Source organism: Myotis myotis, unplaced genomic scaffold (assembly GCF_014108235.1).
Source record: "Myotis myotis isolate mMyoMyo1 unplaced genomic scaffold, mMyoMyo1.p scaffold_m19_p_13, whole genome shotgun sequence".
In the NCBI taxonomy this organism is placed as follows: Eukaryota; Metazoa; Chordata; class Mammalia; order Chiroptera; family Vespertilionidae; genus Myotis; species Myotis myotis.
In genome coordinates this window covers 48,103,506-48,127,486 of record NW_023416317.1, presented here as the reverse complement: position 1 = coordinate 48,127,486, position 23,981 = coordinate 48,103,506, and the positions used below count along the sequence as shown (strand labels likewise).

Sequence of the window (23,981 nt, the reverse complement as noted above, 5' to 3'; positions counted from 1 at the left end):
ACCCCCTGTACTAGGCTGGCGCACCCATCTGCACAGCTTCTGTGAATGTTAGCTGCTACTGTGTCACAGCTGGAAAACTGCCCTGGGCTGAGGGAAGCTACTTGGCCTGAAGAGCTATGCAAGTGACTAATATAGGAATATAAGCTCCTAAGTCCTCCAGGGTGTGGACTTAGCTCTATACCCTTGGCTCTACTTCAAGGGACATTGACCTAAATAGGTTGTTTACTTGTTTGGTCCACTCTGAGCACAGAATTCTGAATGCCATATCCCAGCAAGGTCTATCTTAGTCAACTAGCCATCCATAATTGTATCTGAAGGGGTCATTTAATGAATTTTAGAAAATATTATAAAGACTATTTGAACACAATTGAAACCACTTATGGAATAACAACCATATACACTTTTCAAAGAAATTAATTTATACCTAAGTCCATACAACAACACGGGATATTTTGTAAAGGGGCTCATATACTAATTTCTTACTCTGTTTTCACTTAAAGTTTGGTTAGAATCCTTAACTAGATAGATTTTCTCAAAGACAAATACCATATGACCTCATTTGTGGAATCTAAAAAAACAAAAGGGAATATTCTCTCTTGTCATCCAGTCTGGACTTCCTTTTCTTTCTTTGTCCATGTTCTGCCGAGTGTTAATTGCTCCTCTCAGCCCACTCCATTTTTTTTTTTTAAGAAAAATATACTTTATTGATTTTTTACAGAGAGGAAGGGAGAGGGAGAGAGAGAGTTAGAAACATCGATGAGAGAGAAACATCGATCAGCTGCTTCCTGCACACCCCCCACTGGGGATGTGCCCACAACCAAGGTACATGACCTTGACTGGAATTGAATCTGGGACCCTTCAGTCCGCAGGCCGACGCTCTATCCACTGAGCCAAACTGGTTAGGGCTCAGCCCACACCATTTTTGCCTTTTGCAGGTATGTAGGGGGAGCAGTTTCTTCGTATATACTTGCTTGGAGTTTATTTTAAATATTGTCAAATGACTGGGAACATGCGTTAGTGCTACATCCTTATTGTCGGGGAAACGTTTCTTTCTCTGCTTTGGGCCTTTGCTCTCTGTCTAGAGCCCGCAGCCATGTGCTGTGGCTTTGCCAGTTTGTCCTGCATTACACAAGTATTTTTTCCTAAAATGATCCTGATTGGAGTCTGAGCTGAAAACCAATCCCCTTTGGGGTTGAATCAGGGCACCAGGAACATTCCTGTGTAACATCACTAAACATCATTCTTGTTGCAGATTAGAGGGTCCAACTCTTGACCTACCTCATGTCTGATATACATAAATTGTTTCATCTGGTGTATATTTTTTTGAAGTTTGCAGGTTTCTGAGACTATTGTCCTTTTATGTTTTAAGTAATTTTTTTTCCTTCTGGATGCTTCTTTTGGATTCCTAAAATCCTTGAAGGAGGGAAAGAAAGGAAGATAGGAAACGAATATCTCTGTTTTCTATCTAACGTTTGTGATCTAGGAAAGCAATCACTGAAGTTGGCCATGGGTTGGTAAAGTTTTTCTTCTTAAATATAGTTTTATTGATTTCAGAGAGGAAGGGAGAAGGGGGAGAGAGAAAGAAACATTAGTGATGAGAAAGAATCATTGATCGGCTACTTCCTGCATGCCCCACACAGGGGATCGAGCCCATAACCTGGGCATGTGCCCTGACCGGGAACCCAACTATGACCTCCTGGTTCATAGATCGATGCTCAACCACTGAGCCACCCAGCTGGGCGGTAAAGTTTGTCTTCTAATATGCAAGGGATTTTCATCATCCCAAACCCACTGAACCAATTCCCACTGATGTGCCTTCGTTCCCACCAATCCCTCTGCCTGAATGTTTTAAGCTCTTCTTTCCACTAAGCTGCCTGTCATCCATTTTTCAAGCTCACGTCTCACTCTCCTCAAGAAGTCTTCTCTAAGTGTTCCATTCTTACATCATCCCACCCTCTTTTAAATTCCTTGACTATTACCTATATAAAAATATCGAACAGATGTCATTACATACACCTATTCTGACTGATTGGCATGGCTTCCAGGTCACTGGATTGAGAAGATGCTGAGATGAGGCTTCACCCAGGCGCATTGGGGGTAGGAGTATATCAATGATGTCAGCCAAGGAGATCAGTGATGGGAATGGCCCTATGTGTGCCACACTTGTTCTATACCAGGAATAGGACAATTTTATACTCCCTACTTTGTTTTTTAGTTACCTTTTAGGAACATTATCTTTCCTCCAGCTCTTATAATCACAAGAAGATGACCGTGTACTTGTCTGCAGCCACAGAGTTTGGCTTCTGGCACATAGAAGGTTTTCATTATAATGAGCCATTAATGATCTGTGCCAGATAAGTAATATCTAGACTCCTAAGGTTCCATTGTTCTCTACTCATAGAACTTCTCTTGGGTGTTTAAGCCACATCAAGCAGGAAGTCTCAATTCAAGAGTTACAGGCATGAAACATGGTTTTCCAAAGTTGAGAGAGGGAAGGTGAGATTTCAATTGACCAGAAACATTAGACACATACTCATTTGCCAGTGGAGATGTGAAAAAAATTTTCCATTGCAAATGATGATTTTTTTTGAAATGAACTTTAAATTCAAACTGGGATTCTTTAATGGAAAATCAATTATGAATTACATCTTTATTAAATACATGTCCAAAAACACTTACCAGATGAGGAACATATTTCCCGCTTAGTGGGGAAATTTAATATGTAAATCCTAGGAGAGTTTGCATCATTGCTTCACTGGAAAGACAAAATGTTCAAAATCCAAACTTATTAAATAATATAGGACCAGGGTCAATAACTGAATGAACAGTTTTCTTATTTGATATTTTAATTCCTGAAGTTTATGATATAGCATATGGGGGGTGTTTTTTGAGGGAGTGAATAAGTAGAGTAGATCATCACCACCAAGACTTGAACATTAAAGCTTGGTTTGATCATCTAGTGGAAAGTATAGAAATTATCAGGATCATTTTCAAAATCATCAGTCAAGAAGCTCAAGGAATCATGCTTGGATGGTATGGCTCAGAGGTTGAGCGTCAACCTATGAACCAGGAGGTTGCGGTTCGATTCCCGGTCAGGGCACCTGCCCAGGTTGTGGGCTCCATCCCCAGTGTGGGGTGTGCAGGGGGCAGCTGATCAATGGTTCTCTCTCATCATTGATGTTTCTATCTCTCTCTCCCTCTCTAAAATCAATAAAAATGTTTATTTAAGAAAAAAAAAAGAAATTATAAGTTTAAGTTTTTAGAATGACACCCTCCAGTGAAGGAACTAACACTAGAGTATGATACAGGCTAAAAGGCACACATATTAGGTATCTAATGTTGTCAGTCATCTCATACCTTACAAAGATGAATCAATGCAAAGTAATTAGCAAAGGCATGTATTTCACACTTACATAATTATGGATGCACAGCTGTCACTGTAATGGACTAATTTTAGGAGCCTGCGGAGGTTGCTAACCTTTCCTGAGCTTCAGCTTCATCATCTAAGGATGCTGATTCAAGTGCTGTTGTGTGAACTGGGTGAGATGAGATGACGTAGATCTAAAGGTAATTGAGGGAGAAAGAGAAGCTGCCTGAATAAGCCTTGGATGGGGGCTGTTCACTGTGGGAAGCTAATGCACTGTAAGTTATGGTATGGATGTTCTTCTTGATATTAGTCAGGAATCTTCAGGGAAAACAAACCAATGGGAGACCTGTATGTCTGTCTGTCTATCTATCTATCTATCTATCTATCTATCTATCTATCTATCTATCTACCTACCTATCATCTATCTGCCTCACATCCATATGCCAGCATATACATACATACATACACACATACATACATATACACATACCTATATGCAACCTCACTAGAACCTTATTTATGGATAGTTTGTCAATGGTAGAATTGAAAAGAGAACTTGATCTTTCTGTCCTTTCCTCCTAGTCATCTCCTTCTTCCCCCACAACCCAGACTGTTCTCACGTCTAGCTTGAATATTCCATAATCTTAGCTCCAAGTTGAAGCAAATTTAAAAATGATGTTATAGTTCTGTTTACAGTAATATGAAAAAGGAAGTAACTTCTACTTTAGAAGTCCATCTGAAAGCAAATACATACAAATAGGAACAGCAGAATGAGTTTACACCGATGGATACAGCCATTTTAAAGGCAGGAAAAGGGAAATTGTTGGTTATGGCACAGAAAATGTCCTTAAAGGGTACATTACAACTTTCAGGAAAGAAAACAGAAATGTGATCTGTTTACTGGATCTCAATTTCTGTATAGCTTTAAACTGCTTTGGAAAAATAAACTTCCAAAGCTAATAGCAGGAAAGACATTTCTCGGCATTACTACCTAGGTTGTTATATGATTATATCTTTTGGAATAAACAGACTATATTACAAATGTGGGCGAGTTTTACCTGAATTGCTGAAAATTGGCATAAAGCTTTACTAGTATTTTAGAAATACCCATTTAACCTTTTCTGAATACATATAGTGTTCCATATTAATCCCTGACAAAATGCTTATAGGAGACTATTTTTAATGATTAATAATTATAACGTATTATATGCATTGATCTCACACTCTGTCTTATATATTTTAGAGTATTTGTGGGAGGATCCAAATGAATCAAAAGAGTTAAGTGTTATTATGTGTTCTCATGTTAGGAATTCATACTTTTCCTTCATTAGCGACATTAGTTATGAAATAGAGGAAATCAGCCTGTTTTTCTGAGCATCTGGCATATGTTGTAATTTATCCAAAGGAGCAGGTACTTGATAATTTTCAAGAGGATTTAAGGATATTTTAGAAATGTAAGAAGGAAAGAAGGAAAACCCCCTAAAATTTTTGAATTTTCATCTTCATTGGTGGTCAAACTCCCCTGCATACGTCCATGACGATGAAGTTATTCGTGGTGTAGGTGCCTACTGATGGAACTGTGCCTTTACACCAGGCAGTGAGTTGTGAGACACTTATTTTTTCCATTACCTATTATTTTTCATAACGATTGATTAATTCTTAATGAAATTATGGTCCAATCAGATTGAGAAATAGAATTTGGGCAGAGGACAAAAATAATGCCTTGGACCCTGGCCAGTGTGGCTTAGTTGATTGGAGCAGCATCTTTGCAACAAAAAAGTGATGGGTTCGATTCCTGGACAGGGCACATACCCAGGTTTTGAGTTCCATCCCCAGTCGGGGCACATGCAGAAGGCAACCTATCGATGTATTTCTCACATCAATGTTTTTCTCTCCCTTCCTCTCTCTAATATTAATTAAAAATAATTTAGAAATTAAAAAATAATCCCTTAGTTGTGGTGATTCAGTAGTTGACAGAGGTGGTCAATGAAGAGTCTATACAACCCTAGAAGGCTGTGATCCTCTGAGGGCTCGAAGTAAAACCAACAGGGTGTGCTTGTAGTGAGCCATCCACAGGAGTCAGCTTAAACGCTGGCTTATCTACCACTGTTAACAGATTTAAAGGGACCACAGGGTGCAGAAGAGTGTCTGCAAGGTCTGGAAAGGGGGTCATAAGCACCAGTGGGCTGGTCCTCTTGGCGGCCAGGTGCTCTTGGGGGAGAGGAGCATCAGGCATTGGGACCTGCCGCATGTGCTTCATGCAGCCTTAAGGTTATGATTTCTGTCACCATGTGAACTTGCCTGTGTGGGAAAGCATGTCTGCCTGTGAATGTGAGTATTAATTTACAGAATGCTGCCATTGTGCCACTTTTATGTCAAGCACTTAATATGCACTATCCTAATTTATCGCACTTTAGCCTTACAATAAAAAATATATTTTTTATTGTTAGTAGTATTACAGATATCTCCCATTTCCCCCCCCCCCCCTCCTCTTCCCAGCCCTTACCCCCCACTCCAGGTCAGTATATAAGTTCTCTGGTAAGTATTTTTACTGCCCCTGTTTCGCAGATGAGGACATTAAGGTTCAGAGGAGTTAAATCACTGCCCAGGATCACGCTTTTGTTAGGGGCAGAGCTGAGAATTGAAATCCTATACAGAGGAGGGGTGGCAGGCAAGGAAGAGAATCACCATGGAAGGCTGTTTGTCGTTCCCCTGGAGTAAGTAAGTGGTTTAAGGGAAGTTTTGTGAGGAAAAAAATGTTATTTGTCCTCAAATCCACAAAAGCTCCAAGTTCATAGGGAAACTATTTACTTTTAGAGATTTGGCAACCTGCATCACAAAGAATATATGTGTGTGTGTGTGTGTGTGTGTGTGTGTGTGTGTGTGTGTGTGATGTCAAGGCGTTCCTGATGTCTCTGTATTTAATATGTATAAATATGAGTGGTTTATTTTGAGCCAATAGAGCACTGGTCAAAGGTTCGGAATTGTCAGCCTTCAGGCTCCAAAATGCCCTGTTTAGCTGCATGGGAATTTGAATGGCCGCTCCCCCGTCTGGGGTGCCCTGCATCCTGGGCATCCTGTCCTGCCTTGCTCTTTCTAAGTATTGTGCCCTTGATGGTGAATAATCAGCTCAGCCGGTTGCTTTGTCTGAGGCTAAATCACTTTTCTTTTCACTGAGCAGTATTTGGCACACAGAGGGTACCCAGTAAATACTACTTGAAAGAATAAAGGAACCAGAAGTTTCAGAGAAAGTGGTTGGAGAGGAAATAATATCAGAAATGAAGGTAAAGCATTTATCTGGCTCAAGAAAGGCACAAGTTTCGGACTATAATTTCCTACCTGGTGCTAAGGAAGATAAATTTAATGTAGTCAGAGTCTGGTAATGTTTTAAACATTTAAGGGGAAAGAGAAAATTCTAAAACCTTCGGGAGAGAAAAAAAATACTTCAAAAGGAATTAAAAGAATTAGACTGACATCAGGCTTTGTATTAAGTGCTAAAGGCAAATTGCCATAAAAGTCATTATTGGGACAAGGAGGGAAATTTAAATAATATCTGATGGTTAGATAATGGGATTATGTCAATGTTAAATTTCTCAGTCTTGATAACAGTACAGTGCTTATGTAAACAAGTGGCCTTGTTTTCAGGAAGTCCACATGGAAATATTTAGGATGAATATTTTGTCTATTATTTAGAAACATCTTGTCTATAATTTATTCTCAAATGAATAAAAAGTAGAGATAAAATAAATAAACGAATACAGAAAAATATGAATTAGTAAATATGCATAAAGCACATATATTTGTATCATTATTGCAAACTTTTGGAAGTTTAAAATGTTGTCAAAGTTAAAAAATTAAATTACGAATAAAAGTAGTTTGAATTCAAAACACTATAATCAAAAACTAATGTGAATTAACTGTGAGGGAAAAAATTAAGATATTGTTGCATGTCCAAAAGGAAATAATAACATTTCCCATCCTCTATGAAGTACTTAGTGATACTAGGCCAGTGAAATAAAAAAGATATATAAGACAGAAGCTTGAAAACTACACAATACTGGTGAAAGAAATCAAAGATGATCTAAAAAATGGAGAGACATATCAAGTTCCTGGATTGGAAAAAAAAAAGTCAACATAGCAAAAATGTTAGTTTTCTTGAAACTGATATGTAGGTTTAATGAAATTCTTATAAAAATCCTAGAAATATTTTTTTGTAAATATAAACAAGAGTATTCTTAAAATTTATATAGATAAAAACTAGAACAGTTAAACAATTTTGAAAAGGCAGAATAAAGTAAGAAGGATCAGTCTATCTAATTCTATGTTTACTGAATAGCTACAGTATTTAAGACAGTGCAATATTAGCTGAGGGTCAGACACATAAATCAATAGAGCAGAATAAAGAAGTCAGAACTAGAACACAGAAATATGCCTGACTTTTTTGACAAAGGTATAAGAACAATTCAATGGAGGTAAGGTAACCTTCCCCCAAAATAAGGCTGAAGCATTCATATATGTATAGGCAACAAACAGACAAACAAACAAACAAAAAACCAACCTCAACTTGTCTTACATCTTCTATAAATGGTAACTGAAAATGAAAATGATAAAATTATTAAAAAAATAATAGAAGAAAATTTGGGGGATCTAAGGCTGGACAAAGAGTTCTTAGATTTGATACATCAAAAGCATGATCCAGAAAAGGAAAAATTGATAGATGGGACGCCATTGAAAGAAAAACTATTGTTTTTACTCTTGCCTCTGTTTTGGATACCTCCATAAGTTTGTCAGTTAAGTTTTCCTCTGCAAAGATTACCAAATATACTGAGGCCAAAAAGTCGAGTTTTACTTCTGTATCTGGTTTGAGTTTTTGTTGTTTACTTCTCGGTGTTTATGACTGTCATATTGGCACGTATGTGGAAAAATAGGCACTAGAGCTTGTCTCATTCTTGGAAAATTGCAGGTTCCCATTCCCAGGAGAACGTGGGGTGGAGGGGGAGAGCTTTCAGTAAAAGGCAGATCCCCGATCAGTCACCCCGGATTCTATTCTCAGCAGTTGTTGAGGTCATTCACACATGCAGTTCATGCTTCTTGATGTAGCAAAGCGTCAAAGAACTTAGCAAGTCCTTCCTGGGTGACCACTTCTCTCGCATTCACAGGTCCAGATGCTACATCTGTCCCTTGAGCTTTTGGCTCTGCCCAGCTCCAGATGCTGGTTTCAGGATGAGCATCATCATCTCCTTTCTTAGTCCTGTATCTGTCATTGGCTTCATATTAAACTTCTTGCTGCTCAGTGCAGTCCACCGACAATCCTGCTGTGGACCTTCTGACTCCTCTTCTCTGGGAAATCTCTATTCATTCTCCTTTGTCTCCATCGTTCATGACCTATCCCTTTTTTTATAAAAGCATCCTGGACTTTTTTTCCCCTCCCTGTGGGAGTTTATTTCTGTCTTAGAAAATTTACTGGGTTCTGCCCTGCTCCCCTGGTAAGTTTCCTTTGGCTGATTTTCTCAGTTTCCCCTCTTCCCTTCTCTGTCTGTCTCTCTCTCATCTGGTCTCCGGCCTCCTGTGTGCTTTATGTTTGATTGCTTCTATTTTACTACTAGAGGGTAGCAGGTGTAGGGTTCAGGCAGCCTCCAGAGGGAAATACCAAGGTCTGGGTTATCAAAAGGGGCTGATGGACCAATGTTGGTTAGGCAGTTTGAAGAGCTGAGGATGCAATTTGGAACTAGAGCAGTGATGGCGAACCTATGACACACGTGTCAAAGGTGACACGCGAACTCATTTTTTTGGTTGATTTTTCTTTGTTAAATGGCATTTAAATATATAAAATAAATATCAAAAATATAAGTCTTTGTTTTACTATGGTTGCAAATATCAAAAAATTTCTATATGTGACACAGCACCAGAGTTAAGTTAGGGTTTTTCAAAATGCTGACACGCCGAGCTCAAAAGGTTCGCCATCACTGAACTAGAGTGTATGGTCACATCTGTGTGTGTGCACACGGGTGTGTGCATGTGTGTGCATGTGTGTGTGGTAGACAAACAGATAGCAGAGAGCTACTTAAGGAAACAGGAAAAAAAATTGAATAGTTAAAGGACAGATATAAATAAAAATATAGAGGTCCAGAAGAAGGATGGAGGAAAGTTTTCTGAAGATGTTTTAGAAGTGTTGAAAATACTCTCTTTTCTTAAAAAAAAAAAAAGTGGTGAGGACAGAAGCCAAACTATGTGGAATTAAAGGTGAAATAAGTAAAAAATTGAAACTCAGGCTCTGGAATCAGACGGTCTCTGTTTGAGTCCAAGCATCACCATCTAAGTGATGGTTGCTTTACTTCCATATTTCAAGGCTCATACAAAATTTCTCTTGTGATCTGCACTGAGTGGATCCATTTGAGGAAGGGAATTCTGGGAGATGTAGTTCCAGCTTAGCTATGCTGTCACAGTGCAAACCCTACAAAGTCAGCAAACCACGTGAAAGACTGGGTGTAGAGTAAATGATAGTAGATGTTAAATAATGGCATGATTGAGTTAAGGATCCACTGGCGGTGCATCTTTGAGACGCAGGTAATTACTCTGCAACGTGACAATCTTTCTGCTTCTTCCTCTCATCCTTGTCCACTCTGTCTCAAGCTGGCGCTCACAGCGCACCCTATGCATGCAGGCTCCCCTTCTTAGTCCCTCTTGGGCATTATTTTTCTTCCTGAGAAGAGGCTTACTATAGCCACAGGAACTTAGCTTAAAATAGGAACTTTGTGCTTTTCATGACAGGTGCCACAACCACGCACCCTTGGAGTTCTAGCTCATCTGCTTGTGCCGACATCACTGACTCGGACTCTTCACCCAATCAAGGCAACCCCGTCCTTGGCACCCCTCCCCCATGTCCCACAACCCTCCTAGCCGTGTTAAGAGAATGGTAGGCTTGTTTTCTCATGAGACCACAACCATGCTCTGTGGGGGACCCCTGCTGACACTCCGTGCGTTCCCACGAAACACTGGTGGTCATATATAAAATAGAAGTGCACATAAGAAGTTAAGAATCTGTAGCAAGCCTTCTGATTTATCCCCTTCACGCCTCAGTTTATTTTTATGAAAGATAACGTTGTCAGCCACCTTCCTCAAAAGGATATTCTGAGGTTTCACATTGGAGACTTGACATTTATTAACCAGGATAATCTGAAAGCCCTGATTTAATCTCCGGAAAAATGCTTTGAGTGTTTCAGACATAAGGACCATATAAGCATAAAGAATTTTGCCCATAGCTCTTGTAGGAGACTGCAACCAGTCAACAGGGGTGGGGGCCTGTTGTGTTCTGTGTACAGTTGTATCCGGACAAGTTGAAGTGGAGAAACAGAGGAGACTGATATATAATACTTTGGCTTATTAACTATTAACTATTCACATGTTGAACAAAGATATTCTGAAAATATTTACCATATAATAGAATAAACTTTTAGTCAACAGGTTACAATAGGGCAATAGCCTCTCGATACGATAATGTCACTTTTGGGGGCAACAACAAAAACTTTATAGTCAGTGACTACTCTATATCCTTTCATATAAATATCTCCTTTAATTCTCTTGAAAATTCTTCTGGTAGGTATTAATAGCTCTGAGGCTCATAAAAGTTAGGTAATTTGTTGGAGGCCACAAGCTAGTAAGAGACTAAATCAGGGTTTCCAATCTAGGTTGTTTGTGTTTTTAAAAAATCCATGCCTTTCTCACTATATTAAAACAAACTAATAGTTGCTTCAATGAACATGGGAGTGCAGATATCTCTTTGATATCCTGTTTTCATTTCCTTTGAAGATATATCTATCTATATCTATATCTATATCTATATCTATATCTATATCTATATCTATATCTATATCTATATCTATTTCTATATCTGTATCTGTATCTCCTGGGTCACATTAGTTGTATTTATTATTTTTTGCGGAGCCTCCATACTGTTTTCCACAGGGGCTGCACCAACTTACATGGAGGCTTTAGACTTTGTCAGGCCATGACCTAGATACAGACTCTCAAGTGACCCTCTCTAGATTTCAAGGGTTGAAAAGACCCCAGATATTACCTCTGTTTTGGAGAAAATTTCAGTTTAATTCCCAAACCAGTAATTGAACATTCACTATTACTGGAGAACTGTGTTGGGTATAAGGAAAACAGATTCAGCTAAACATTCCACCAATGTGTATAAAAAAATCAGTCCCTCCCTTAAGTTGCTCAAAATCGAGAGGAAGAGAGAGAGAGAGAGAGAGAGAGAGAGAGGAGAGAAAAGCTTATAAAGCAGAATGAGTCCTGACTGGGCAGTCAGTTAGAATGAGAAGTAGGGTCAGAGAAGTTATTCTTGCCACATGCATGATGTACATTTATATATATATGTTTCACTGGGTACTTACTATGTACCATAACTATGCTAAGATTTTTCTATTTAATTCTTTAAACAACCCTATGAGATGGGCATTATTTGTTTTATTTTATTTTTTAAACAACTATTTTTAAATTTTCAATTACAGTAGACATTTAATATTATATTACTTTCAAGTGTGCAACATAATGGTTAGGCATTTATATAACTTATGAGATAGTTTCCCTATAGGTCTAGTACTGACATGACCCCATACATAGTTAGTACAATATTATTGACTATATTTCATCCCATGACTATTTTGTAACTGCCAATGTGTACTTTTTAATTGCTTTTTTCATCTAGCCTCCAACCCCCCTCCCATCTGGCAGCATTATTTACAATAGCCAAGATATGGAAGCAACCGAGGCATCTATTGATAGATGGTTGGATAAAGCATATGTGGTACATATATATACAATGGAATATTATCATATAAAGAATGAAATCTTACCATGTGCAACAACATACTAGTAGACGGACCTAGAGGGTATTATGCAAAGTGAAGTAAGTCAGACAGAGAAAGACAAATACCATACGATTTGTCATATAACTCCACTTTTATGTGGAATTTTAAAAACAAAATGAATGAACAAACAAAACAGAGGTGGACTCAGATAAAGAGAACAAGCTGATATTGGCATTTAGTTTATGGCTGAGGAAATGGGCTGTAAGTTCACACCGTGGGTGAGTGGTGAGCCAGACTGGAACCCAGCCAGTCTGAGTGCAGAGCTCATACCGGTCACTCCACTGCATGGGGACTGGGACAATTGGTTGGAACAGCTGAGCAAAAGGCTCACAGTCCCTCCTTGTGGATGCTAAGGCAAGACTTACAGTGAATCTAAGACACAGACTCACTCAATACACTTTACTTTTAACATCATTCATGGCTTGAGACTTAAAATCATAAACTGCAAACAGTTCTTATTCTCCCCTCCTCCCTGCCCCAACCCTCATCTGACCTGAGCGGTCTCTAACAGCAATAGAGGTGGAGAGGGGTAGATGCACAAAGGGGCTTTGTGGAGGCAGCCCTGCCATCAAATGCCCTTTAGGTTGTTTTTCTGGAGGTGGTGAAGGATCTGTAACATCAAACCCTCACCTTGTGACTGGGGCTGGACCTGCATTCCCTGCCAAGATCATGACAAAAACCAATCTCTAGTCCAGGCCTTAACCTTGATCACTATCTTGATGGGCTTTGCTGACTGATTTCACCTGCTATAGGCAGAGGTCATGATCATCTGGTGGGAGCTGTTGGACCTGACAGACAGGACTCGGAACTTTTCTGATGATGCTAATATTTTGTGGTACTTGAACTTCTCACAAAAGATGGTGATTTTTTTCTCCAAGGCAATGTAGCACTGTGGCCTCAAGGTGTGTAGAGGCTATTCACGGAAATAAAATTTAAAAATTCCCTCCGGTCCAACGTGAAGTAGTAGATATCAATGGAATGGTTCTGTTCGGGGCTGAGCAGTTTTTGAGCTGCTGAACTTCATCTGTGCCACCGGAGAAGACCCCAAGGCTGGGCTGGCTTCTTGTATCTGGGAGTCACTGTGGGTTCTGAGCAGAGAACCAACAGGAGCCAAGTGATGCTTTAGAAATCCGATTCTGGCTTTGAGGTGCTCCAAAGAGCCACCACCAGAAAAGGCTTTGCAATGGTGGGAGAGCTGTGAGCACACGGTGCCAGGATGCTGCTGCCAAGCAGACTGGCTGGCCTTGCTGTGCTGCCTGGGTCTCTGGTTGTTGCCCAATATGACTCTAGTCTCTGCCACTCAGGCATGGGCCTCCCTCATTTCTAGCCTCACTCTCTTGTTTATAAGAGTATCTTCCCCTTAGTGTTGGCTCTCCCAGTAAAGACTCTTTGTCCCTCCGACCCTCTACAGAATATTGATTTCACGACATCCCATAGCCTCTTCTTGTTTTTTCCCCTCATCCTGAATCACATCAAGCTTGTTATATTCTCTTTATTTCCCCCAATCCTCTCTTGGTTAGACATCTCTTTCCTCCATGTTTTGTAATTTGCTTATGCTGTGTAACCATGGCTCTGTCTTGAAATATAAATCAAAGATAAATTGCACCTGGGGTAGAAATGCTCATCACCCAACCATCTCCTTATCATTTCGCACCAGCGCTCATCTTTGACCCTGCTCCCGTATCATGCAAAAACAGAGGTCACTGGGACCAAAATTCACCCTTCCCCTCCAGGAGACACAGAAATTGGGAGGAGGAAAAAAAAAAATCATGTACATGCATCTGAAATTGACAAGATATAAGTGTCATTTCCTTAAGGAGGCCGGGTTGTTTCTGTAGGAACTGAGTGGTAGTCTTGGCTGGTGGTGGTGGTGATGGGGTCAGTGGGGGAGGAAAGCGTTAAAGAGATGCAAGAAGAGAGAGGTCTGTGGAGACCCTTCCACAGGCCTAGGCAACCAGACTTGCTTCTTGTGTAAAAAACAAGACAGGCATAGTTTTGAAATTCAAGACCAAAAAACGCCCCCTGCTTAAATCTCTTTTTAAAAAATACATTTTTATTGATTTCAGAAAGGAAGAGAGAGGGAGAGAGAGATAGAAACATCAGTGGTGAGAGAGAATCATTGATTGGCTGCCTCCTGCACACCCCCTACTGAGGAAGTGCCCTTGGGCATGTGCCCTTGACTGGAATCGAACCTGGGACCCTTCAGTTCGAAGGCTGGTGCTCTATCCACTGAGCCAAACCGGCTAGGACACTGCTTAAATCTTTATAAATTCCAGTATAAATTCCATATAAGAAAGTGTGTGTGTGTGTGTGTGTGTGCGTGCGTGCGTGTGTGTGTGTGTATGAACTCACGCATGCTTCGCTTAGATGTGGTTCTTCTGGCCAACCTCAGTGATTTCTCCTCACTCTTCTCATCCCCAGAGGCTAGCTCAGTCTATTATTTCCCAGAGAAGAAATTATAGCTCTCTACACTGGTTACACATTACTGCCATGCTATTGGGCTTTTTCTTATTCTCTTTGCTTGGCTTTTTCTGAGTTTGGGGACCTGTTTCTTTGGTCCTAACCTGTATTTTCAGGCTTTTGTCCTCCTTGGCAATATTCTTAAGGCACACCATGAGGTTCAGTTAGATTTCCCCCATCATCTCTCTACCTTCTCAAATGGTTTTCTATTGGTGCTGTTACAGATGACCACAGACTCAGAGCCTCAAGCAATACAAATTTATTATCTTACAGTGATGGAAGTCAGAAGTCCTAAGTGAATTTCATTGGGTTAGGGCTCAAGAGTTCTCTTGTAGGGTTCTAGGAGCCTCAGGTGGGGTCCAGCTTGCAGGCTCCGTCAGCAAAACTGTAATACTGCAGGTAACAGGACTCATCTTCCCTACAAGTCAGGTTAGCATCCATCTGTTGTTACTTCAGCTGGCCCCGTGGGGGTCTCACATTCCAAACCAAGGGATCTTAAAAGTATTTTGTTTTTCAGCAGCCACCTCCCAAAGAGTTTGGAGAAGTACGCCTGCTCAGTCTTGCTATTGTGCTAGTGATTCTTTAGTGGCAGGTGCTGCTCCATCCCCACCCCAAGATTGCCAGGAATCTCATCTGAGTCCAGCTCTGTGTCCTGCGACTGCCCTCCTGGCTGAGTCCTTGCACGCTCACTGCCCTCTTTCCAACAAGATTACCTGGAATTCCTCAGATGGCTTTATTTTCTTGTGAGCACAGTAACATTTCTTGGGCCTTAAAGTTCACAGAGTTTTTTTTTTTATTTCCAGCACTAGCTCAAGATTTGCTTTGGTCGGCTGCATTGCATTGAATTTTACAGTTTTAGTATCACATGTCTGCATGAGTTATGGATCTATAAAACTGATTTCTATCCAGCCGGTGTGGCTCAGTGGTTGAGTGCCGACCTGTGAACCTGGAGGTCAGGTTCGATCCCCTGTCAGGGCTCATGCCTGTGCTGCGGGCTCAATACCCAGTGTGGGGTGTGCAGGAGGCAGCCGATCAATGATTCTCTCTCATCATTGATGTTTCTATCTCTCCCTCTCCCTTCCTCTCTGAAGTCAATAACATATATATTAATAAAACTGATTCCTGAATATTTAAGATTTTAACTTTTTCTCTATGATGGAAAGGGGGGAAAGCAACTTTTGCAGCAGTCAGGGTAAGCAATTTCATGCCTCTGGCCTCTCTCTTGCAGACAGACTCTTGTGAAGTTCATCATGAGTATGACAGGAATCTGACGCAATCACAGGATGCCGGTGGTTAACAAAACCAAACCAAACCCTTGTTCTCCCTGTTGTGAAGAAGTCTGTATGTTTTTTTCCATTTTGATGATGTTTTAACTTTTATTAGTCAATGAGTTAATTTTTTTTTCTGGGGTTTAAAATGTCAGGATTGGTGTGGGATGAGGGAGGTCTTACCTAGATAACTCACTCTCCTTGGGCTGTTTCTCTGGACCGGAGGCATGAAGCTAGACCTTGTTTGGAATGAAATATAGCCTAAAGAAGTAAGCAACATCTTCCTTCTACCCCTGTGATCTCAGCCAACCCCACTCCCTTCTCCTCATCTCCTCTATTCCCCACCCAATCTTATAGTAATAACTACTAACGTTGCTCAAATATTCAGCAATACAGCACGAAGGGAGCATACTGTTGGAAACATCTATACTAAAGAAATAAAAAGAATTGCCTTACCTCCACAAAATCTAACTCCACATCATCTCCACAAAACATCCTCCCTCATCACCCAAAAATTCTAGTGAAACTAAAGTGCTAAGAGTGTTAGGGAAATTACGAGAGCTGAAAAGCTTCCTTATCATTTCCAGCCTAATATTGCCTTTTTGGAAAGTGAGAATACTTTTGGCATGAGAGATTTAAGACCTTTTGTAGACCTTGTTCCTAATGAGACCAATCTAGTTCTAATTCTTGTGGTTCACCGTTCTTTCTATATTGTAGCACTAATCATACATTTTCAGTATTACTGGTTTGGTTCATCTGTCCCAGTGAGTAGCACACATACTCGTTAATTTCACTGCAAACATAATAACCATCATGATGACCAAAGGAAAGTGGGAACCAGCAGCTTGTGATTCATCATGTCCAGATTTAGACTCTTAGGTGTGAATACATTTTATCAATTCATTGTGTGATTTTTCTCTCTTACTACTTTGATAGTAGACACTGGAGCTGTAATGTAGTCCTCTTGTAACAGTGATCCCTGATTTCAACCTGTAGCTTCTCTATCAAAGCTCCTTGATCCAGTATGGAAGTTTCCCGATAATACTTTTGGATTCTCTTGTCTTAAGAAGTGGTTTCTTTAGAGTTTTCTCCAGGGAACTAAAGATAATGTTTAATGTTTATTTAGGAAATGTCCTTAGTGATTAGTCCTAAATGTGGAAGGGGACGCTGTGGTGTAGAGCACTAGCTGGCATTTCCTTCCTCTAAGACAGTGGTTCTCAACCTTCCTAATGCCGCAACCCTTCAATACAGTTCCTCATGTTGTGGTGACCCCCAATTTCATTGTTACAAATTGAACATAATTAAAGCATAGTGATTAATCACAAAAACAATATGTAATTATATATGTGTTTTCCGATGGTCTTAGGCGACCCCTGTGAAAGGGTCGTTCGACCCCCAAAGGGGTCGCGACCCACAGGTTGAGAACTGTGCTCTAAGAGCTGGAACTAAATTAAAGAAGCGATTGGAGGTCCTCGAAAAGTGTCTTTCATTTCAGCTCCACTGTTGTCTGGTCTTGACTTCCTTATTTTAGAGCGAGAACATGAGCAAAAATAAGTGAGAACATAGGTGACCTGCATACTTTAAGCATTTATTTAGTAAATACATATTGAACTGTATACACTGCAGACGTGACTTTTCTAGCAGCATCCATTGAACATTTATAAAGATTACTCATATATTAGAACACAAAATAAAAAATGGTAATTAATTCCTCAAAGCAGAAACCAATATGAAACATAATTTCTGACCACAGCACATAATGATTGTAATCACACACACCCACACACACCCACACACGAAATAAAATGCCTAAGAGAAAAATCAAAACTGTAATTACAGAGTAATTATAAATAAATGAAAATGTGAACACTTTAATATGGCCAAAGCTGAACTCAGAGGAAAAGTCATAACCTTGGATGACATCTTTACCTTAACGAAGAGTGAAAGTAAATGGTAAATGAACTCAGCGCCTAATCTTCAACAGCTGGTTTGCAAGGAGAAGATGGACAAAGAAAAATATTGCCGGGCGTAGAACAAGATGGGGTCAGGCAAGCAAGCTGAGCATCCGAGTAAAGGGGGCCGGAGGAGGAATTCTAAAGACGATCTCCCGTTTTCCTTGGACATAAGCATTCTACTTTTCCAGGTGTCTTTCAGGTCTTCAGCGCATCCTCACTTCCATGAGGGCATGGAAGATGCTCAATAGTTTAAAAAAAATTGACGATGTGGTGATAAAAAAATTTCTCTTTTAAATTTATAGAAAGAAACTATCAAGTAAATTGCTGTTATCTTGTAAAATTTCAAGGTATAGTTAAAAGCTTCTACTACCCACAGAAAGATTGAGGACTATTTACAGCTCTTAGTAAGAAAGCTGAGAAAAACAAAACATGTTCTAAGGGTCACAAACACCAGGTGTTGTACAAAACACACAACCGAATGGCGACTGAGCAGAATCCAAGTGACCTTTACAGGCTGTCATTGAGCTAGTTTTATTTTTTATCGTCTGCTTTGTTTGTAAGGGTCTTGTTTTAGGATAAATCCGTGGACTACACCTGCTCACTCCGTTTCCTGAGGATTCTATTTTGAGCAATGCGGACTTTTCTTTTATTCCTAGATTTATATCAGCCTGTGTCCTGTGGGTCAGTACTTGCTAAAATGATCAAAGTCAGATACAGCTACTGGTCCTCCTGTGTTTTCCACCCCTTGAGAAAAAAGATCCCACTTTCTCCTGCTCCTTACACACTCAGATTCCAGGGTGGATTGTCCGTTAGCCTTCATTTGTACTACGATGGTACACTTCTGTCCTTTTCAACATTTTGCAGGTATCTTAGTGAGATGTAGGAAGAGAGGGAGTATCAGAAAGCATTGGCGCTATTAGGCGGATACAATATTATGTGACAATTCTCTACTGCAGCAGTTGCCAAACTATATTCCTTGGAATGTTATGACTGGTGTCATTAGGTGTTCCATGGTTCTAAATCCCCCTTTATTGACTCTCCATGAAAATTAGCAAATTGAAGGCTCTGGGAAGTCCTGAGTGAAGAAGTCTGGTTCACTTGATGTAAACTGAAGCTTCTATGTGAGCATACGGTACTTTGTCACAGCTGCCGGGGCCTCGCTCTAGGCCAGGGCTGACCAATAGGTTTCCTTCCTGGCTCTCTTCTCCGTGAAGCAGCCATGACCTAGACCCATTTTTGGACTTTCATGGTGTTTCTTTTATTTTTATTTTTAATTTTACTTTTAGCAGGATTTGGCACAAGGCTATTTACATGTGTTGTGATCTTTTCATGGATTTTATTTCTCTTTAATAGCCAAGTGCATTAACTCTAATAAGCTCCTACTATGTACCACCCCACTAGCTGATTTAAATGTGTAGCCCAGATACTGGATTCTTTCTCTTGATGGGAGAGAGGGAAGGGTGGGGGGGGGAGAGAGAGAGAGAGAGAGAGAGAGAGAGAGAGAGAGAGAGCAAGAATGAATTTGGTGTGGAGAGTTAGGCAGTTACAGTGCTCTGTGCAATCAGCCCTACTGGTAGCTAGCCAGTCACCTATCCATGGGTTCTCTTTGCAGCCCCACTGCCCACACTAAGGAAGCCTCAGGCTGCTAGTGATGGGGGTAAAAGAAGTTCAATTCTTCACCTTCTGGAAGCCTGAGGAAGGTTTGACCAGTTCCTTATTTCAAACCCAGCATGATTGAATGCACATCCTCCAGCATTGGTGGGGAAGTGTGGGGCACGGCTCCGCTGGGTGAGGTACATATGCACCACCCCTCAGCTGGAGGAAAGGCCAGGAGGTGAGGAGGTACCAGCCTGTTCCCTCACACTCTGAAGAATACTCCCCAGGACCTTTGTTCTTCTTCATTTTAGCATTTCCTCTCCTTCCCTGACCCCTCCCTAGAGTCGGAGTCCTGAGGCCCTCATTTCATCTCCTTCTGCGACTGTGGCCCTTCTTCCAGTCTCTTCTTGGGGTTTGGAAATCTTCAAGACTTTGCTGGGTCACAGCTATCCTTGTTCTAGCTATTTCTGCAGACAGGCAGGAGAAAAAATGCTGTGGCTCCTAAAGTCAATCTCTCTCTCTCTCTCTCTCTCTCTCTCTCTCTCTCTCTCTCTCTCTCTCTCTCTCTCTCTCTCTGTAAGCATCTGTGGCAGTCTGTGCTGTGAGGAACACTGCCTTTTTCTCTAATATCTGGGTGACCAGACCTCTAAGGCACACTACGTAGATATCTTGCATTTGGAGATATCTTGATGTTTGCAAAAACTTTTGGGCCTCATTTTGCTGAAAGTATGTCTTCTTTCTAGCATTGGCTCAAATTACAAAGTCCCTGTTCCAGTTATGTATTTTTGTATTTAAAAAAGTCACTCAAAAATGGATTGAGTGACCTACTGCAGAAGCGTGTGGTCTCTCCACTGGCCCCACCTGCATGGTGGCCTCAGAGTAGACAAACATACATGGTGGCTCAGGATCCCCCAGGTGAATTTTCCACAAGGTCGAGGCAGAAGCTGCAAGGACTCTTGGACCCAGCCCCACATGCCCTGCAATATCACCTCCGCTGTGTTCTGTTGGTCTCGTAAGACCAGCCCTGACTCAGTGTGGCCGTGGGCTACACAGAGGCAACACTGTTGGGAAGCAGGGATTGTTCATCGGGGGACCACTTTAGAGGCTGCCTATCACAGCCTCCTCTTCAAAGGACAAACTGACTTTTCATTTTATTTTATTTTAAATATATTTTTTATTGACTTCAAAGAGGAAGGAAGAGGGAGAGGGAGAGAGAAACATCAATGATGAGAGAGAATCATTGCTTGACTGCCTCCTGCATGCTCCACACTGCGGATGGAGCCTGAAATCCAGGCATATGCCCCGACTGGAAATCGAATCGTGACCTCCTGGATTATAGGTCAATGCTCAACCACTGAGCCATGCTGGCCGGGCCAAACTGACTTTTAAATGCAAATTTGCATAGGATGTGACACCCCCTTACCAAAGGGCTTCAGTGGATATTCTACCAGAAAGAAGAGATCAGGACACATGTTTTCTATGCTCCTTCCAGCCAACGTGTTTGTTTTTATTAAATGGAATATTGAATTAGAGGCAAAGAGCGTTGGTACCTGGCATTCTATGTTACAGAACGGCAGTCATATTATCCACCCTGGCTCTCAAAGAACCCGCCCAACTCTATACACTCGGTTTTACATGTTGTATCAGAGAGGGGGGCTGGCTTGAAAACAAGAGTAAGGCATCCAAAGTACTGTGAAACCAGCAGCCACCCAATTTCCTCTCCCAACTTCATGCTGAGCAGTAACGAAAGAAGTACATGGAGACGGATGAAGCTTTGGTTTCCCAATGATGCTTACATGCACAGGATGCAGCCACTTAAGTCTTTTTAAAACCAATTGTTCTAATGCTTTATTGCTCTGCACCAAAATACATCAAACTGACATTGATTCCAAGGTCATTGTGAAGCTTAACCATATTAAAGAGGAATGGGATGCACGTTGGAATGAGGAGGAAGGCATCACAGTATATTGCATTCTTGTAAACATTAGTACAAGTACAGAGTAACAGAGACTCCCCTAGTTGATGCTAAATAGGCCCCACCTTCCTCTGCGTTCAGAGGCTGAAGGACTCAGGATTCTTTTCCATTTGCCCTCTGCTAGGGTAGAATATACTGCCCTAAAGAAGAATGGATTCCAACTTGTCTAATTTTCTCCTAAGATGCTATTGGATCCCTTCCATGTTTCTGGTCCTTTGCAAGGTGGACTCAGCCCTCCAAGCGGGAGTCCCACAAAATGGCATGATGGGAAATGTTCCCCTAACACAGAAGACATACAATGAAAGTGAAGCTCTGCATGGAGAAAGCTTTCTGCCACATTCTCTTCCCCAGCTCCATCTCCTTGGGGAAAGGACTTCATTATGGAAAGGGCTGTATAATCTTCAATAAATAAGGGCCCCTTTCCCTACTCTATCCCTACTTTGCCCTTTGAGTTCAGGCCTCCTGTCCTGCTGTCACCTGTCGGTCCCTAGAGCAGCAGGGGAGACTGCCTGTCAGCCATCTTTGAGCAGGTCAGGTCTTTGTAGTTGGTGACACATCAACTTGGCTCTCACATGTAATGCACACCTCTAGGACCCAGAAGAGACAGCACAACCACAAAGTGAGGGGTCCTGGGGAACCCTGGAATGTTGGGAGCTAGGAAGTGGGACTTCCTGGTGCTCTGCAGAGGGACTGCTTGGGGTCTCAAATGTGATGGTGCTCATTGGTTGGTATTGAGGACAAAGGTCTGGAATCCAAATCACACTTGACTACATGGACCTGAACCTCACACTGGGGCCACACTGCAAACTGGAGTACACTTCAGTGGGTTAACTTACACCACATGGGCAGGGAGGGAGTTGGGTCCTGGGGAACAGCTGTGGTTGCTGTCCTGCTACTGCCACCAGGTAGGGACCTCAGCTTTGCCAGTGGCTCTCTCGGCCTCATCCCCACCTTGGGCAGCCAGGATATGCTGCGCAATGGACACTCTGTCTTGTGGCTGATACTCCACAGTCTCAGATCCTTGAGTCTGGTCTCCCTGTTTCCTGGGTGGCCGGGCCATTGCGACAGCTCCTCTGGGTTGACACAGTGTGAGATGAGGCATCGCAGCAGGGCTTGCCTACCGCAAAAGGAGGAGGGGCCCGCAATCAGACATTTTCTAGGACATCCAGGGGGACAAGGCCTCTCTTCTTTCCACTGAGGACTCTGATGAAGCCGTCCTGTTCTTCTTCAGAAGTCAGGCAGATCTGAGTGCCAAGGAAAGAGAAAACAAGTGTCAACAAGAAAGAAGCTAGAACCTACACCGGAATCACTGCTGACGGAGGTCAGCGGGGCATTGAATTGGAAAAGAGAGAGCAGTGTGAGGGTGGGAAGTTGTGGCTCTGTGAGAAAAGGTTTGATTAATCATTAGGCAGCCCTGGCCAGGCAGCTCAGTTTGGTAGAGTATTGTTCTGATACGCCAAGGTTGCAGGTTCGGATCCCTGGTCAGGGCATATCTAAGAATCAACCAATGAATGCATAAATAGGTGGAACAACAATAGATGTTTTTCTCTAATTTTTTTTTCCTCTCTCTTGTTCTGCCTCTCTCTCTCTCTCTCTCTCTCTCTCTCTCAAAACAATAATTTTTTTTTTTAAAATTAGGCAGAACCCTGGGTTTGGAACTAGTCCAGGGATTGAATACTTTCTGAGATTCAGCTTGATGAATGAGGATCAAGAAAAGCTTGAGAATCTACCATTTTAGGAAGCAGTGGCAGAGCTGGGAACTTTCCTTTCATTTAGAGGTGGAATGGAAAGACCAGCTCAGAAGATTCATTGTGAGTAGAAAGGGGTGGGAGCTGAGGGAGAACCAGAGGAGCTCCTTTGGGTTGAAGGGTCACAAATAGGGTGACAAACTTGTTTTGGTTTGCCCGGGACTTTCTCAATTTTAGCACTGGACGTCCCATATCCTGGAAAATGCCTCGGTCCCAGACAAGCTGGATGGCTTATTATCCTAGCAAATATTTAACTCATTAGGCCACGTCAGAGATCCCTCAATTGTCTAAGGAACCTGTCTTATTCCCTGCTTTCTGCATTCAATCAACAAATTTTTATTGGGAACCTACTATGTGCTAGATACCATTCCAGAAGCTTGGAAATTAGTGAAGACAGACTCCTGCTCTCATATTGTTTATTGAGCAGAACTGGGAAGAAAGACATTTCATTGAGTAATTCTGTGCATGTTGAGTGCAAGGACCATGCCTGTGTTAGTCACTGATCATCCAGTGAACAACACTTCGTAAAACTTGACTGACAGCTTAAGTAACTAATATTTTTGAATGATTAATGAGTAAAGAAAAAGGTGCTGATGTGAAAATACATGGCAATCTGATCTAACCTAGCGGGTAACTTTGTGGCACCTTGGAATGACTAGCTAGAACAATGCAGCCAGAGATGGAGGTGGCGAATGGTGTGAGATAAAGCCAGAGAGGCTGCCGGGGCCAGGCA

At 41.5% G+C, this 23,981-nt stretch overlaps 1 protein-coding gene across 2 annotated transcripts in view; it reads right to left on the bottom strand.

Annotated features, from left to right (window-relative positions):
- Positions 1–21,345: 21,345 nt before the first annotated feature.
- STAC (SH3 and cysteine rich domain) overlaps positions 21,346–23,981 on the bottom strand; it is a 100,743-nt gene continuing 98,107 nt past the window's right edge. For both annotated transcript variants that reach the window (XM_036332962.1, XM_036332963.1), the window contains exon 11: positions 21,346–22,744. In XM_036332962.1, coding sequence (XP_036188855.1) covers positions 22,646–22,744 — 99 coding nt within the window. In that variant the 3' untranslated portion in view covers positions 21,346–22,645. The remainder of the gene's footprint in view (positions 22,745–23,981) is intronic.